Below are 14447 nucleotides of genomic sequence, written 5' to 3'. Positions count from 1 at the left end.
TATGTTTGAGTTGAGTTCACTGATGTTGCAGAAATCGATTTTGACGTTGATAGTGCGCCTCTTAGCAACCGCAGTTGCCCTCGAATCAGCCCTTATTCGGATATCCGATTGGGAAGCTATTTTACCTCCAGAGTATTTTGACCCTAGGACCGTCATTTCACCTCTCAGAATGCGTCAACCATAATCCAACTTGGTTTAACACTAATGTTCTTCAGATGAATTATCTTTTATCTGAATGGGCAAGTATATCGTCAGAATTTTCGATACTGAAGCGATTGAAATTCCTTTATGGTACACCAAATTCTTAGCCGATATCTCCAAATAAATGTGTAGGGAAAATTTGCTAAATAATCAAGTTGAGCCAAGCTATCTAGTTACATCCTGTATTGTGAAATAATCTAGTTTTTCTACACTGGTAGTACCAGTGCAACAGTTCCTTGATGATAACTTTCTGGCTCGTTGGATTAGAAGGAGAGGTTCTACAGACTTGCCACCCAGATCACCTGATTTGACTCTACATGATTTTTTGTGTGGGGATGGGTGAAATCAACAGTTATGAGGCGCAGCCAACTACTGTGGATAATTTTTGGAAATGAATTACCATGTACTGTAAGCTGATAACACTTCTTCAGTGTGTAAAGGAGGAAACAGACACTCGTTTATAGCATTGTCTGCAAGTTAATGGTGGTTAGTTCGAACGTTTGAAGAAGTAAATTTTTTTTTCAATTTCACTTTCTAGTTCAGAATTAAATACCTAAAAAAATCTAACATTTCTTATTTTTGTAGTGTAATAATGTTAAAGGGTTGGATACAGAATTGAAAGATTTTTGAAATATGATGTCACTCGACTATTATTTCCATTTGAAATTTTTCACATGAGGCTCATTGTGGGGGAAGTGACTGATAAGGAGTTAATTTTTACTAAAGTTATTGTGCTTCACCATATTTTAACAGTCTCAAAATCAACTGAATTATTCAGAATGACTTGTTCTGACTGGAATATTTTGTATGTCTTTCGTACAATAAGCTCAATAGATCAAAATGCATGCAATCAAAATACGAGTATATTTAGAAAAGTTGCATTCAATCAATTTAAAATTAATCAAATTATTATATACTGTCCTGTTCAACTCCCTTCACGGAGTAGATTAGAATCTTAAATAGGAAGAGGTGTCTTGTGGAATGATATTTTAAAGGATTTTCAATCCTTTTTCCGATGATAAAGTACCGAATTGATTATTTCCTACCAATTTTTTTCGAAAAATCGCGTTAAAAAATAACCAAACCAAACTCGAATTGAGAGTTCAAGCTAGTTTAAAAATTTTACAAAAATACTTTATATTCATAAAAATGAAACACATTGGAACTACTAATTCACTTATAAACTTTTAAATATGATGTTTTATGGTACTTTATACAGTTATACAGTAATCTTTGAAAGTGGTTGATAATGTTTCTTGGTGAATTTTTTTAGTTCGGACTTTCATTGTCAATTAGGTTCTACTATGATTCGAAATCTATGAAAGAACAAATAAAAATAGAAGAATAGTGTTGTAAATCATGCCCGAAACAAAAAAAACGCCGGCCGCCACTAGTTACCATAAACCAAACGTGACGTAGCTAAGAGAGCGCGAGTGCACAATGCTTCCTGCCGCTCTAGAAGCAGCGAGAACAGTTTTACCGATTTCGTCGGAATTTCATCGAAATTTTCTAGCGCATTCGATTATCATATATAGAGGCTAGCCATGAGCATATCGACACAGTCAAGTGGAAGCTACATTGCGGTACGCGAAGTGATTTAGTATTGCGATGGACATTCAAATAATAGCTGAAGTTTTGTTGAAGTGTTTGTTGTTTTTAAAGTCAAGTTTGACTATTCAGTGTAGTCAATTATTGACCAACCCACGGGAAAAACGCAACATTTTGTGTCGGAAGTGGAGTAATTTTTCTGTTTTATGGTGAAGACAAGGAGTGTCGATTATGACGGAATGGAAAAGCTTGAGGCTTTGCAAGCAAGCCTGGTGGAGAATGAAAAACGCAGAAGAGAGGAAGATGAACGCAGAAGACAGAGAAAGAACGATTACGCCGAAACGAATATCGTGAATTACTACTAGATATTCTGGAAAAACAAGAAAGAAACAGAGAGGAATATTTTAAATAATTGGTAAATATTCAGAAGAAACAATAAAAAGACAATAAGATGTACCTTCATTTATTTGAAGATTTGAAATATTCCAAGTGAGTAAAGGGGGGTACAGGAAGAATTTGAGAAAGTATTTCGGGAAACAAAGGAGGGATTGAAACAAATAGTCGATGAGAAGATTGAAGAAGTTTTTCGGACACTTCGGAAAGGAAAAAGTCACGAAAACGCAGATAGCCTCTCAAGAAGACCATGCCTGACATCCGGATGCAAATTTTGCCAACGCACGCCAACGCCAAGAGGACAAGGATACCCAGCTAACAGAAGAAAAACTTCCCACCAGACGTGATAAGGCAGTGGGCAGACCTCCTTTATGAAAAGCTCTGATAGAGAGATAAGTTCCCCTACCTCCCGCTGCTTCGGGTTCCCTCTAACCCGGAGTGTAGCAACATGTGAGGGTCCCTTGTCCAGGGATAGGGACAGTCAGTTTGAGGAATCACCTGACCACATGGTGTGGTACGGTCGTTAACAGCCTCCGAGGGTGACACTACCATTCTGACATCATCGCAGTGCAGAAGGTGGATCTCAACTTGAAAATTGTGAGAGAATGGATTGCCAAAGGAGTGAGACCGAAATGGCCAGAGATTGCCAAGCACTGCCAGCTGGAAAAGGTTTACTGGCTCCAATGGGACTCCATGAGCACTCGAGATGACCTACTCACCCGGAAATGGGAAAGTCCGGATGGAAGAACCTACAAATTCCAGATGATCCTTCCTAAGACGTGTATCTCGAGTATCCTCGAACAGCTTCACGATGGTCGCACTGGAGGGCAGTTTGGAGTAAATAGAACTCTACCGAGAGTGCGCGAGATATACTATTGGGTCAATTGCTGTCGAGACGTGGAAGAGTGGTGTAAGCGCTGTGACCTGTGCTCTTCAAGAAAGGATCCAAAGAAAAGGCAAAGAGGAAAGTTGAAGCAGTACCTCAGTGGGTGCCCTGTCGAGAGAATCGCAGTCGACTTTTTGGGACCACATCCGGTAACAAGTACCTTATGGATGTGATGGATTACTTTTCAAAATGGCCTGAAGTAGTAGCCTCACCCAACCAAGAGGCTAAAACGGTTGTAGAAGCCCTGTTGCAGAACGTAATTTCCAGACACGGAGTACCCCAAGAACTACACTCGGATCAGAGCCGTAACTTCGAATCGGATTTATGGAAGGAAATGATGACTGTTGGAAATGAAGACGACAAGAACAACTACTCTTCACCCACAATGTGATGGAATAGTCGAGAGGCATAATCGCACCATCAATAACTACCTCTCGATGTTTGTCTCTGAAAACCAAAAAGACCGGGATGAATGCTCCCAACGCGACAGGTTATACACCATCCACGTTGTCAACTAGTAGGGAACTGAAGCTTCTTGTAGATGTATTGTATGGAAGTCCTTTCGATGAATCTCAAGCGGTACCTCTTTCAGAGTATGTGAATGACCTTAAGGAGAGACTGGAAATTGTACACGAATTTGCCAGAACCAAATCACAGCTTCCAAGCGACAGGATGAAGATAAGATTTGACAAAAAGTCGCTGCCAGTGAGCTTCAAGGAGGGCGATGCAGTGTAGCTCCACCAATCCCAATGTCGGAAAGGTTCGTGTCCCAAGTTGCTGAAACCATAGCAAGGACCTTACTTGGTAACCAAAAAGATGAAAGATCGGGTGTAAAGAATTCAATTGCCAGAAGCAAACCTGAAGTTGTCCACATAGAGAGGCTGAGTCTTTACATGGGTCGTGACGTCCCCTCTTGGAATGTTGTTTCGGGCGAACAACCTCAGGGAAGGGGGTAGTTTTGTAAATCATGCCCGAAAGGAAATAACGCCGGCCGCCACTGGTAACTGAAGTGAAATTGAGTATTTTTTTGTGAAATTAGTATATTTTTCTTTTGTTGCTTGAAAATAATATAATTGCTAATCACTTAAAAAAAGGTGATGTGATTTCTAATAATAGAAAATTGAAAACCCTATCAAACGAGTTGTCACAGAACCTCCCTTTTATATTTAAGAAAAAAGTCGATACCGCTCTTTTGGCGACGAGTGATGCAAAGAGTACTAAACATATTGCCTTTAACGTGAAACCTATCCGACTTTGACATCTTGCCTTATTCAAAAATCAAAATGAAGAGGGTATTTTTACTTTCGCACTGTATACCATATTCGAACGCTCTGGTAAAATTATTCGAATCTTTCGAGATTATTCGAAGACATTCCATAAGACTTTCCTTCATATTCCATGTGCTGTCACGATACGTTGTTGGGCCATTGTTCCAGTGGCACAATTTGGAATGCATTGAAGATAAGAAATCTGCGAAAGAAATGTGGGAAACACTAGAAAGTATGGAAAGTCATTTAAGAAAAAAAAAATAACTACAGCATTAGAGAAATTATCTGAAGTAAAACTTTCTTCAAATTACTTCGTTCCTTGCAATTGATCTGCTGACGTTGACAACTACTGGCTTGCCACTGGTGCCCCATTTGTTGAAAAACTCACATAGAATTCACAATTATAAACCGTGATAAAAAAAATATAATGACCTTTTCTTTTCAGATGTTTCTAACCGAAGGCATCAAACGAGTAATAGTTTCAGGATGTTCCAATGTACCCATCTTCATAGTAGGAGTGAATCACGCATGCTTCGAATTGAATATGAAAACAGTTTCGGCCTCAACACCCTCCCTCAACTGTGTAATGCCTTTATTGAAAGTCTTGCATGAAAACTTTGAGATCCAGGTACAATATTAGTAATGACGGTAACATTTTTGGCGTAGAATAAATTTTATCAAAATAACGGAATTACTAAAATAAGATCATCTTCAAAAGAGACCAACTTGACGAAGTATTGATGTTGAGAAGTGATTTTTCATCGGATTATTCAATTGATGTTTTCATTTTCAAATTTCAACAAGTATGAACTATACCCGTCCAATAATGAATTTCCCGGTTCACTTGAAAAACTCATAAGTGACCACTAAACTAAAACGTTTCTGAATATTTCAAGATAAATTAACACTTTTTTCGAATGTTATATTCACTAATAATAATCTATTCCTAATAGGAATAACTCTAGACACCCTTAAACAAAAATTTGCAGTATATAGTCAAGACTAAGGATATACGACTTAAATAAACGAAACAACTAAATAAGCTATTCAATTTCAATGAGAAAAGATTTTTCAGTAGCATAATAACAAAAAACAAAAGAACATGTAATAACATTCTGGTACACCTAGACGATACACTTATTATAAGAATACTATTAGACGAAATACAAAACACGATAAGAAGAAAACAAAATTTTGAAGACACTAGAAATTGACAACATCCGCAATTACTGGTACAAATAATTAACAGCCAGTCATGAACCACTAGCAAATGCTATTAACACCGCCATAACAGACCACCCAGAAAAAACACCGAAATTTCAACAGTCAGTAGAAATAGAAACCAAGGGAATAAGCAAATCGCCAGGTGATGAAGTATGGTGAACTTACAGTATGATAAATCGAAGCTTATTAGGGCACACGCAGACTACAGACTTAAAAATTGGCTGACAGTTTAGTTGGATCGGGCTGCGTCCTCGCACATTTATACGCTAAATGCACACACACAGATTTTGGACGGCCGATTTTAAACCGGTCGTCCAAATTCCAATGGTGAACCACATGTGGGTACGGGACCTGGCACACACGCCGACCGGTGATCGGCGTCGATCAACGGTAAGCATGTGTGTTAGTTTCCGTTCCCACATGTGGTTCACTATTGGAATTTGGACGGCTGGTATAAAATCGGCCGTCCACAATCGGTGTGTGTGTGTGCAATGGGTAATGTTCCTCAATTTGGTTCATTACAGCAAATGCAAGTTTGAATAAAATAAAGTTGAGTTTAATTCATGAGTTTTTCAAATTCAATTCGAAAAGTATTCAAATTCATGTTTAAAATGATGGGTTTTGATTTTTAAAGGGATTTGTTTCTAATTCACATATTGGCAACAACGCCTATATCAAGTTGAAATAATTTATACGTACGTAGATATTCTACTTTAACAAAGGAAAAGTATCTTTATAAATCAACAATTAAGGCAAAATATAAATTATAGTTCAATACCACCTCCACAAGCCACATAAACAACAGTTATTTTGTTATTTTTATATATATATATATATAATTTATATATATATATATATATATATATATATATATATATATATATATATATATATATATATATATATATATATATATATATATATATATATATAATATATAATTTATATATATATATATATATATATATATATATATATATATATATATATATATACGCCTCTGAAATACGTCATCTTTGTTTGTCTCATACAAGTAACCGATGTTGCCGAATGGTGAAATAGAAACGAATCCCTTTAAATGTTGAATGCATTATTTCATTCCTCTTTTTTAAGTATTTAAATATTTTTTTTAAAGATAAAGGTTGACAAACAAAGATGACGTATTTCAGAGGCGTATATATATATATATATATATATATATATATATATATATATATATATATATAATTTATATATATATATATATATATATATATATAATATATAATTTATATATATATATATATATATATATATATATATATATATATATATATATATATATATACGCCTCTGAAATACGTCATCTTTGTTTGTCTCATACAAGTAACCGATGTTGCCGAATGGTGAAATAGAAACGAATCCCTTTAAATGTTGAATGCATTATTTCATTCCTCTTTTTTAAGTATTTAAATATTTTTTTTAAAGATAAAGGTTGAAATGATAAGTTTAAAATGCGTTGTTTTAGAGCTCTTTCATGAAAACTACTTGATTTTCGTCGGGAGGAACATTCCCATATCGTAAGCACTCCGAGACAATGTTGTCTTATTGAAACGAAGGAGATTGCTCATGAAGAAAAAGAGATATCGGCAATACTGGGTTGATCCCATATACAGTGGTAGATTACTTCAAGGAAAGTTTTATTTCACATACTTCCTCCCATAATTGTGTTTTGGCATTTGCATCCGAATATTCCTTCATGCTTTTTTATACAGAGCAGGTCAATTCTCTATCTCTTCGAATTCAGGCGCGTATACAGCTTTCGTTTACAGGGGGGGGTATTTGCGGAGAAAAATATTTTCACCATACCACCATTTCAACAAGAAAAAAATACATACTGGCCTTTTCACCAACTCGCCTTTCACAATGACTTGAATTATTAAGAAACTGTGAAATAAAAACGTCAGATTTGTAAAATCTTTAATTTTAACATAAATAAAATAAGAAAGTATAAAAAACTAAAAATTTCAATAAAAATAAACTTCAGATTTCAGAGAAAAACAACATTTTTTGTCTTTGGCAAGGTGAGTAAAAATAAACAATGATATTCGTTGTACTTATCATACTACATACCAATATAGGTAGGTTCATTGAAAAGTATATCTCACTAATTGTACGGAAGATAATGCAACAGATAAATTAAATGATAAATTCTAGTTTTCGGTTTTTCTTATTGACATATCGATCTATTACTGCATTAGCTTCTATGGGTAAGTCCCAGACATGTACATGTAATAGTGCTAAACCAGTTAAACGATCCTGACTCATTGTGGATCTAAGCCAAGTTTTGAGGCGCCTTAAGGCTGAAAAACTTCGCTCTGCTGAAGCGACACTGCTTGGCCAGGTCAAAGTCAACATCATGAATTTTTTAATTAAAGGAAAAATGTGATTTTGTTATTCTGGGCAGTACTATTGATACACCTAATTCAGATGCTATATTCCTCACCTGTTCAAAAATAACGTGGAAATGTACCGTTGCATTTTGACGTTTGTCTCTTAATGTTTCAATAATGGATTTTATTAAATTAGCTGCATATTGTCGAGAAATGGCTTTGGTTTGTAAAATTTTGCTTGCATTCATAGTAATGCTCAAAACTTCGCTCAAGCAATAAAGAGAAACTAGAAAATTTGTGGTCAATATAGAAGTCTTGAAAAATTCAGCTCTTGAAGAAGATTCTGATTCACGCCATTCCGCTATATGTTCCAAACATGCTATAATGTTTTTAAAGGAACTTTTGAAAAGTATTACTGCATCATGCCTATCTATCCATCGAGTATCACACAGAGATTTTAATTTTCCTTGATTCATTTGCTTCAATACAAAAGACCGCTTAAAGGAAGCATTAAAAAACGCAATTATTTCAGAAATTATTCTAACAGAATTTCTAATCAATTGAACGAATGAACATTTTGAAATTGATAAGTTCAAAGAATGATTGAGCTTTTTCAGAAAATTTATAACGGTCTTAGCTAGTACTTCGCCAGTTAAACAGGGCTCATGAGTCGCATTACCGTAGTTATTTGAATGGCAATCGATGAAGCCTACAAAAGATTTTTGAGCACAATTGATTTGCTGGGTTTTCTTTGTCCGACGCATGGTTTTCGCTCAAAAAATTAAAAATCGCTTTACTTAAGGATAAATTCCTTAAAAATCTGATGCGGTATCGTGCATCGACTGAAAGCAAAACTAAGAGATCAGATTTGTTGCAAAATAATTGAGGATCTAAAAGGTATTTGTTTGTTGTCAGATGCACTGTTCTCAATTAAAATTACGTCATAACGCAGCACCGCTTAATAATTTTTGAAAACAAAAATGTAGTTATCCTGGAATAAATGACGTGTAGCAGAATTTATTTACTGCACCTCTCGGAAATATGCACCTCTTGGAAAAAACAGCGTACCCACCATAGCAATAAAAAACGAATTCTCTGTATGTACAAACGTCAGTAGCTAATATTGATGTTGGTTTAAAGTAAGGTGTTGGTGTTAAAAACTGTCACAACGCGTTTTGATTGATTTTGAAGTGTTATTGAAGTTATTTTGGTAGTCCGCTGTTTTTCTAAATATCAGTAAATATGGTAAATTATACGAATGCGGAAATGGCCCAAATGCATTACGTTTATGGCCTTGCCGATGGTAATGCAACAGAAGCCAGGCGCATTTATCAGGAAAGATATCCTAATCGTGCCTTACCAGATAGCTGAACCTTTTCAAATATTCATCGTCGACTTGGGGAAACTGGTAGTTTCAAGAAAGGGACTCCGGAAGGTAGACCTCGTGTAGTAAGAACTCCTGAAATTGAGGAAACGGTGCTGCAAGAAATTGAGGAACATCCTGAGACGAGTACGAGGAAGATCGCTAGAACTCTGGATATTTGTCATCAAATTGTTTGGCGTATTTTGGTTGATTTTTTGTTATACCCATACCATATTTCAAGAGTGCAGGCATTACTCCCCAGAGATTTTCCACAGCGTGTGAACTTCAGTCAGTGGTATCTACAAAGTATTGCACTAAATCTGCAGTTTGAGACACAAATTTTGTTCACAGACGAAGCAAATTTTTCTCGGAATGCCATTCAAAATTTCCATAACAATCATGTGTGGGCTGAAGAAAATCCCAATGCAATAACTGAATTCCATTTCCAACACCAATTTTCGGTTAATGTATGGGCAGGACTTATAGGTGATCATCTAATAGGCCCATTTTTTCTACCAGGATGCCTTGATGGTCGTTTTTATTTACACTTTCTCGAAGAAGACTTACCTGGGTTATTGGAAGATGTGCCACTTGCGTTAAGGAATCGAATATGGTACATGCACGATGGCGCCCCTGTTCATTTCAGTGTAATTGTCCGAAACCATTTAAATACAGTTTATCCTAATCGTTAGATAGGTCACGGAGGACTTCAGCAATGGCCAGCAAGATCCGCCGATCTCAACAGTTTAGATTTTTTTTATATGGGGTCACCTTAAAACTCTTGTGTATAAAACTCCCGTTAATACTTTAGAAGATTTAAGAGAGCGAATAGTTGCCTCGTGTGAAACTATACGAAATACGTCGGGAATATTTGAACGGGTGCGTAATTCCATGCGTAGAAGGGCGGAAGCATGCAGATTATGTTTTCAAATAATATTAGGGAATTGGTAATGCGTTATGAAGCAATTTTCAGATTTTCATTCATTTTAGAATTGATCTAGATTCTTAATTTGCTTTCTGTCGATTTTTATTTTTTTGAGTGAAAATCATGCGTCGGACAAAGAAATACCACGAGATCAAATTTTCTCAAAAATAAATGAGGATTTTAAAAATGATTTTATTTTGAAAAGAAAGCATTGGCGTAGTACTTTTTCCCCAAAAATATTTAATGCGAAACCCGTAGGGATGCCACTGTTTGAAAAAATACAAATTTGTGTACATCAGAAAATGCGCCTTGAGGCATGGAACATACGTACCAAATATGCCAAAGATGTCTACGAAATTATCTCAGTTATTATTAAAAAACTGATTATTTTTGAAAACTTTGCCACCCTGTATCTCAAAAGTTAAGGCGTTTAGGACATACGTCCATAGGAAGTTTTTTCTTGAAATGGATCTAAGAATTACCTCCTTGAATATTATCATGTGTTTAAGGAACACCCTGTATACATCAACAACTGTTCAGACTTTTCAGTTGGTGGTCTGCGCACCCGCACCGAACAGTTTTGATTGAGTAGTGTGCCCCCACCCAACCCAACCAGACTAAACTATCGGCCGATAAAAAGTCTGTAGTGTGCGGTTGCCCTTACCGTACTACCTCGTACTGATTAAGTAGTTGGCCGACTTTTTATTTGAAAAGGAATGAGATGGTCTATTCAACTTTTTTATCGGCCGATTTGAAATCGGTGAGTCTACGTATTTATATGTTTTCATGTGTTAATTAGCAACCAACTAAACTATCGGCCAATTCAAAGTCTGTAGTATGCGTGTGCCCTTAGTCGTGATTCAGTATGCGTAGAGTTTACTTCTTTTGCAAAAGCATTTAACGTGCAGTTCATAGGTAAATTAATAAAATATTCGTATATTCACGGTCGAGGCCATGAAAAGTTACAGAATAGTATGGAAGTACTCGTTATAAATTATTTTCATTATTTCATACAACTGACTTTGAAATTATTCTAAATAACTTACAAATGCGGACAATAAATTGCTATAATGATAAATTTAGAATTTGAATCAACAAAATACTCTCTGTTAGATTATTATTTTTCCAATTATAAATTTCACATGGAACTAGAGTTTCCATGAAATTTCATGTTTTTCGCAATAGGTTCATGTATTTGATATCTGTTCCCAATATTTAAAATACAACAAAACCCTCGATAAGTAGAAATGGAACCTTTGGTGAAAAATGAATCTATTGAAGACACTGTTCTCACACCAGAACAAAAATACGATCTCTCGACGCGCATTTCGCTAACCCGTTAGCATCATCTAGAGATTACTGAAAGTGTAATCTGTGTTATGTTAGTGTTTTATATGTATGTGGACTAACCTTCGTTTAATCTCATACGCAGAAGTAATCCGAGACAGAAAACAGGTAAAATTAAAAAGTCATTAATATATAAATAGCGTGAAATGTATAAAAATATGACGCAAACTAGGGTGGGGATTATACTAAAATTCTATGATGGATACCTGTGCTAGGTATACCTGAAATAACAAAATATTACCTGACTGGTCTTTAGTCTTTCCCTGATATGGTTCTTATAGTGGTAAACTGAATGTATTAAAGCCATATGTGTGAGGATAATTTATTAAAAATTTTTACACGAAAAGTTACTCTCTCATTGGTCAAAAAAGTGTATCTAAGGCTCTAGAAAAACACCGAGTGTGTACTACACGGTATTTATACATCCTAGCCACTACCATCTATCACATAATGGCGAAGAGCAGTCCAAAATCATTCATTGGTATCATTATCTACAGATTGGGTACTTTAACAAAAAATATTAAGAGCATAAATGACAGTTAACATTCAAAAGTAAATAGGAAATGAACACAATGTAAGCAATGAAATTGTCAAGTAGATAAAAAAATTACAACTTGTTCTCTTGTACTACTAACAATGCCAATATAAAAGAGTGATCAAACAATGGAAAGAGGTTTTGTGTAAGTCAATTAGAAATTGACATAAAAATAAAATTACATGCTTTATAAAATATAATTTTCATATGTACTCAAAATCCAAACATTCTGAAGCAATTAATCTAAAACTTAAAGTCTTCATCTCGTCTCGTTCACACCTTTTCTCCACATTTCAGCGGTAGTGAATCCTGTCATAGGTTTACCGCTAATTCCGCAAGTACCAATTCCCACTCTACCATTCACAGATTCAGGAGTTGCAAATATGCTTTTAGTTTTCAGACCCATTTTCTTGTTTTTAATTGCTTTACTTGCGAACGCGAGCCACTTCTTCTTCTCCCCCTCTCTTTCATCCTCGAACTGTTTGAATCGTTGCTGCTTTTTAAGCTTTTTTTTCTTTAAATATTCTTTGTTGTGCATTTTTGCTTTCTTTATCTTTTCCGATTCTGAAAGTACTCGTTTCTGACCTGTGAATTCACGAAGTTCCGAAAGAGTAGTAACACCTCGATTTTTAAAAGCTTCAAATGTGACATTTACCTGTCCGTCTGGATTTATAGCATCTATCCTAGCTTCATAGTATTGTCCATTTTCATTCCACTTGGCCATGCACGTGTCACCAAGCCTCCATATTTTTTTAGCTCTATTTCCTGCAACAAACTCTTCAATAGCAAGAAGAGATTTCGTAATTTCATCATCTTCTGCAACTCCTATTGGTTTTGTGTATTTAGGTTAAATGGCAGCTTCTTCAGCTTTATTTTGGAGGTCTAAAGTGAGTTCTATCACCTCATTCAAATCGATTTTGAGCTTTTGTAGTTCTTGATTATTTGGATCAGTCAAAAGAGCAGCCTCTACTTGTTGCAGTTGTAGTTGATAATTTTGCAATTCATCAGACATTTTTGTTGTTCAAATATGAAATGCTAACAAATGAAATATCACTATATATTATTTGAAAATTACAAGTATTTACTTCACTTCACAATACACACAATAAGATATCTAACATAACAAGTGACATCCAGTATGACAACTTGTCTTTAAATATACAATGATTGGTACCTGTCCTAGGTACCTGAAATAAAATATTACCTGATTGATCAATACCGTATCTGAAATACCAAAGTAATAATTATTCAACTCCTATAACATATCAAAATTACTGACTATTGATCCAAAAACACTACTTGTGGATTGCTTAAATACCAATGGATCTACATTAGGTCTATCGTCTATTCAGATTTAAACAATTCATTTATAATCTAGACCTCAAAAAAAATTCTGTACCAAATTTTAGTGGAAACTCATTTGAATTATGTGAGTAGGTGTATGACGAAATTACCTGAATTTGATAGAAGTCTCTCAAAGAAAATTCCTCAAAATTATTTTGCAAAAAGATCTAAGATATTCTAGTGAATCCCTTTACTCTGAAACATAAGTAATGGACGTAAGACAACTCTATAACGTACAAGTATGTATTAAACAATATACTTACCCATTCCGACAGTTGTAGATACAGAAAAATAGGTATGTTAGTCAAACATTCTTAACAGAAATAGAAAGAAAGGAAATACGTTATGTTATAGAAGAGTAAAAAAAAAGTTAAATGCTTTTATTTATATAAACATCGTACTTTCAGATGTTTGTTGTCTTTATTTTATATTGAGTGTATTTTATTTAGTGTACCAATTTATATTTTTATTACACAAAATTGTAAATTATAAATATTAATTTATTTCTTTCATCAGAAGTTTCAGATGTTTTTTGTGTTTATTTTATTCAGTAATGTTTTATATATACGAAAACAATGAAATAATAATGTTTATTTAATTCTATTTGATGTCTTTCATCAGAAGTTTCAGATGTTTTTTGTGTTTATTTTATTCAGTAATGTTTTATATATACGAAAACAATGAAATAATAATGTTTATTTTATTCTATTTGATATCTGCACCTCTTGGAAATATGCACCTCTTGGAAAAAACAGCGTACCCACCATAGCAATAAAAAACGAATTCTCTGTATGTACAAACGTCAGTAGCTAATATTGATGTTGGTTTAAAGTAAGGTGTTGGTGTTAAAAACTGTCACAGCGCGTTTTGATTGATTTTGAAGTGTTATTGAAGTTATTTTGGTAGTCCGCTGTTTTTCTGAATGTCAGTAAATATGGTAAATTATACGAATGCGGAAATGGCGCAAATGCATTACGTATATTGCCTTGCCGATGGTAATGCAACAGAAGCCAGGCGCATTTATCAGGAAAGATATCCTAA

The 14447-nt window shown here is 34.7% G+C and overlaps 1 protein-coding gene and 1 pseudogene across 1 annotated transcript in view; one reads left to right on the top strand and one right to left on the bottom strand.

The window, feature by feature from the left end:
* The window catches only part of LOC111504778 (glyceraldehyde-3-phosphate dehydrogenase), a 49061-nt gene that overhangs the window by 12424 nt on the left and 22190 nt on the right, over positions 1-14447 (top strand). Inside the window, exon 4 of the mRNA XM_074181828.1 lies at positions 4742-4924. Within this exon, the coding sequence (XP_074037929.1) occupies positions 4742-4924 (183 nt within the window). The remainder of the gene's footprint in view (positions 1-4741; positions 4925-14447) is intronic.
* LOC141485336 (survival of motor neuron-related-splicing factor 30 pseudogene) lies at positions 12241-13223 on the bottom strand (annotated as a pseudogene).

Source organism: Leptinotarsa decemlineata, unplaced genomic scaffold, assembly GCF_025532065.1.
Source record: "Leptinotarsa decemlineata unplaced genomic scaffold, Ldec_3_MD MMD2_tig00026316_RagTag_RagTag, whole genome shotgun sequence".
NCBI classification, from domain to species: Eukaryota; Metazoa; Arthropoda; class Insecta; order Coleoptera; family Chrysomelidae; genus Leptinotarsa; species Leptinotarsa decemlineata.
Note: the sequence above shows the minus strand (reverse complement) of the source record. Positions and strands in the feature narration are given on the sequence as shown.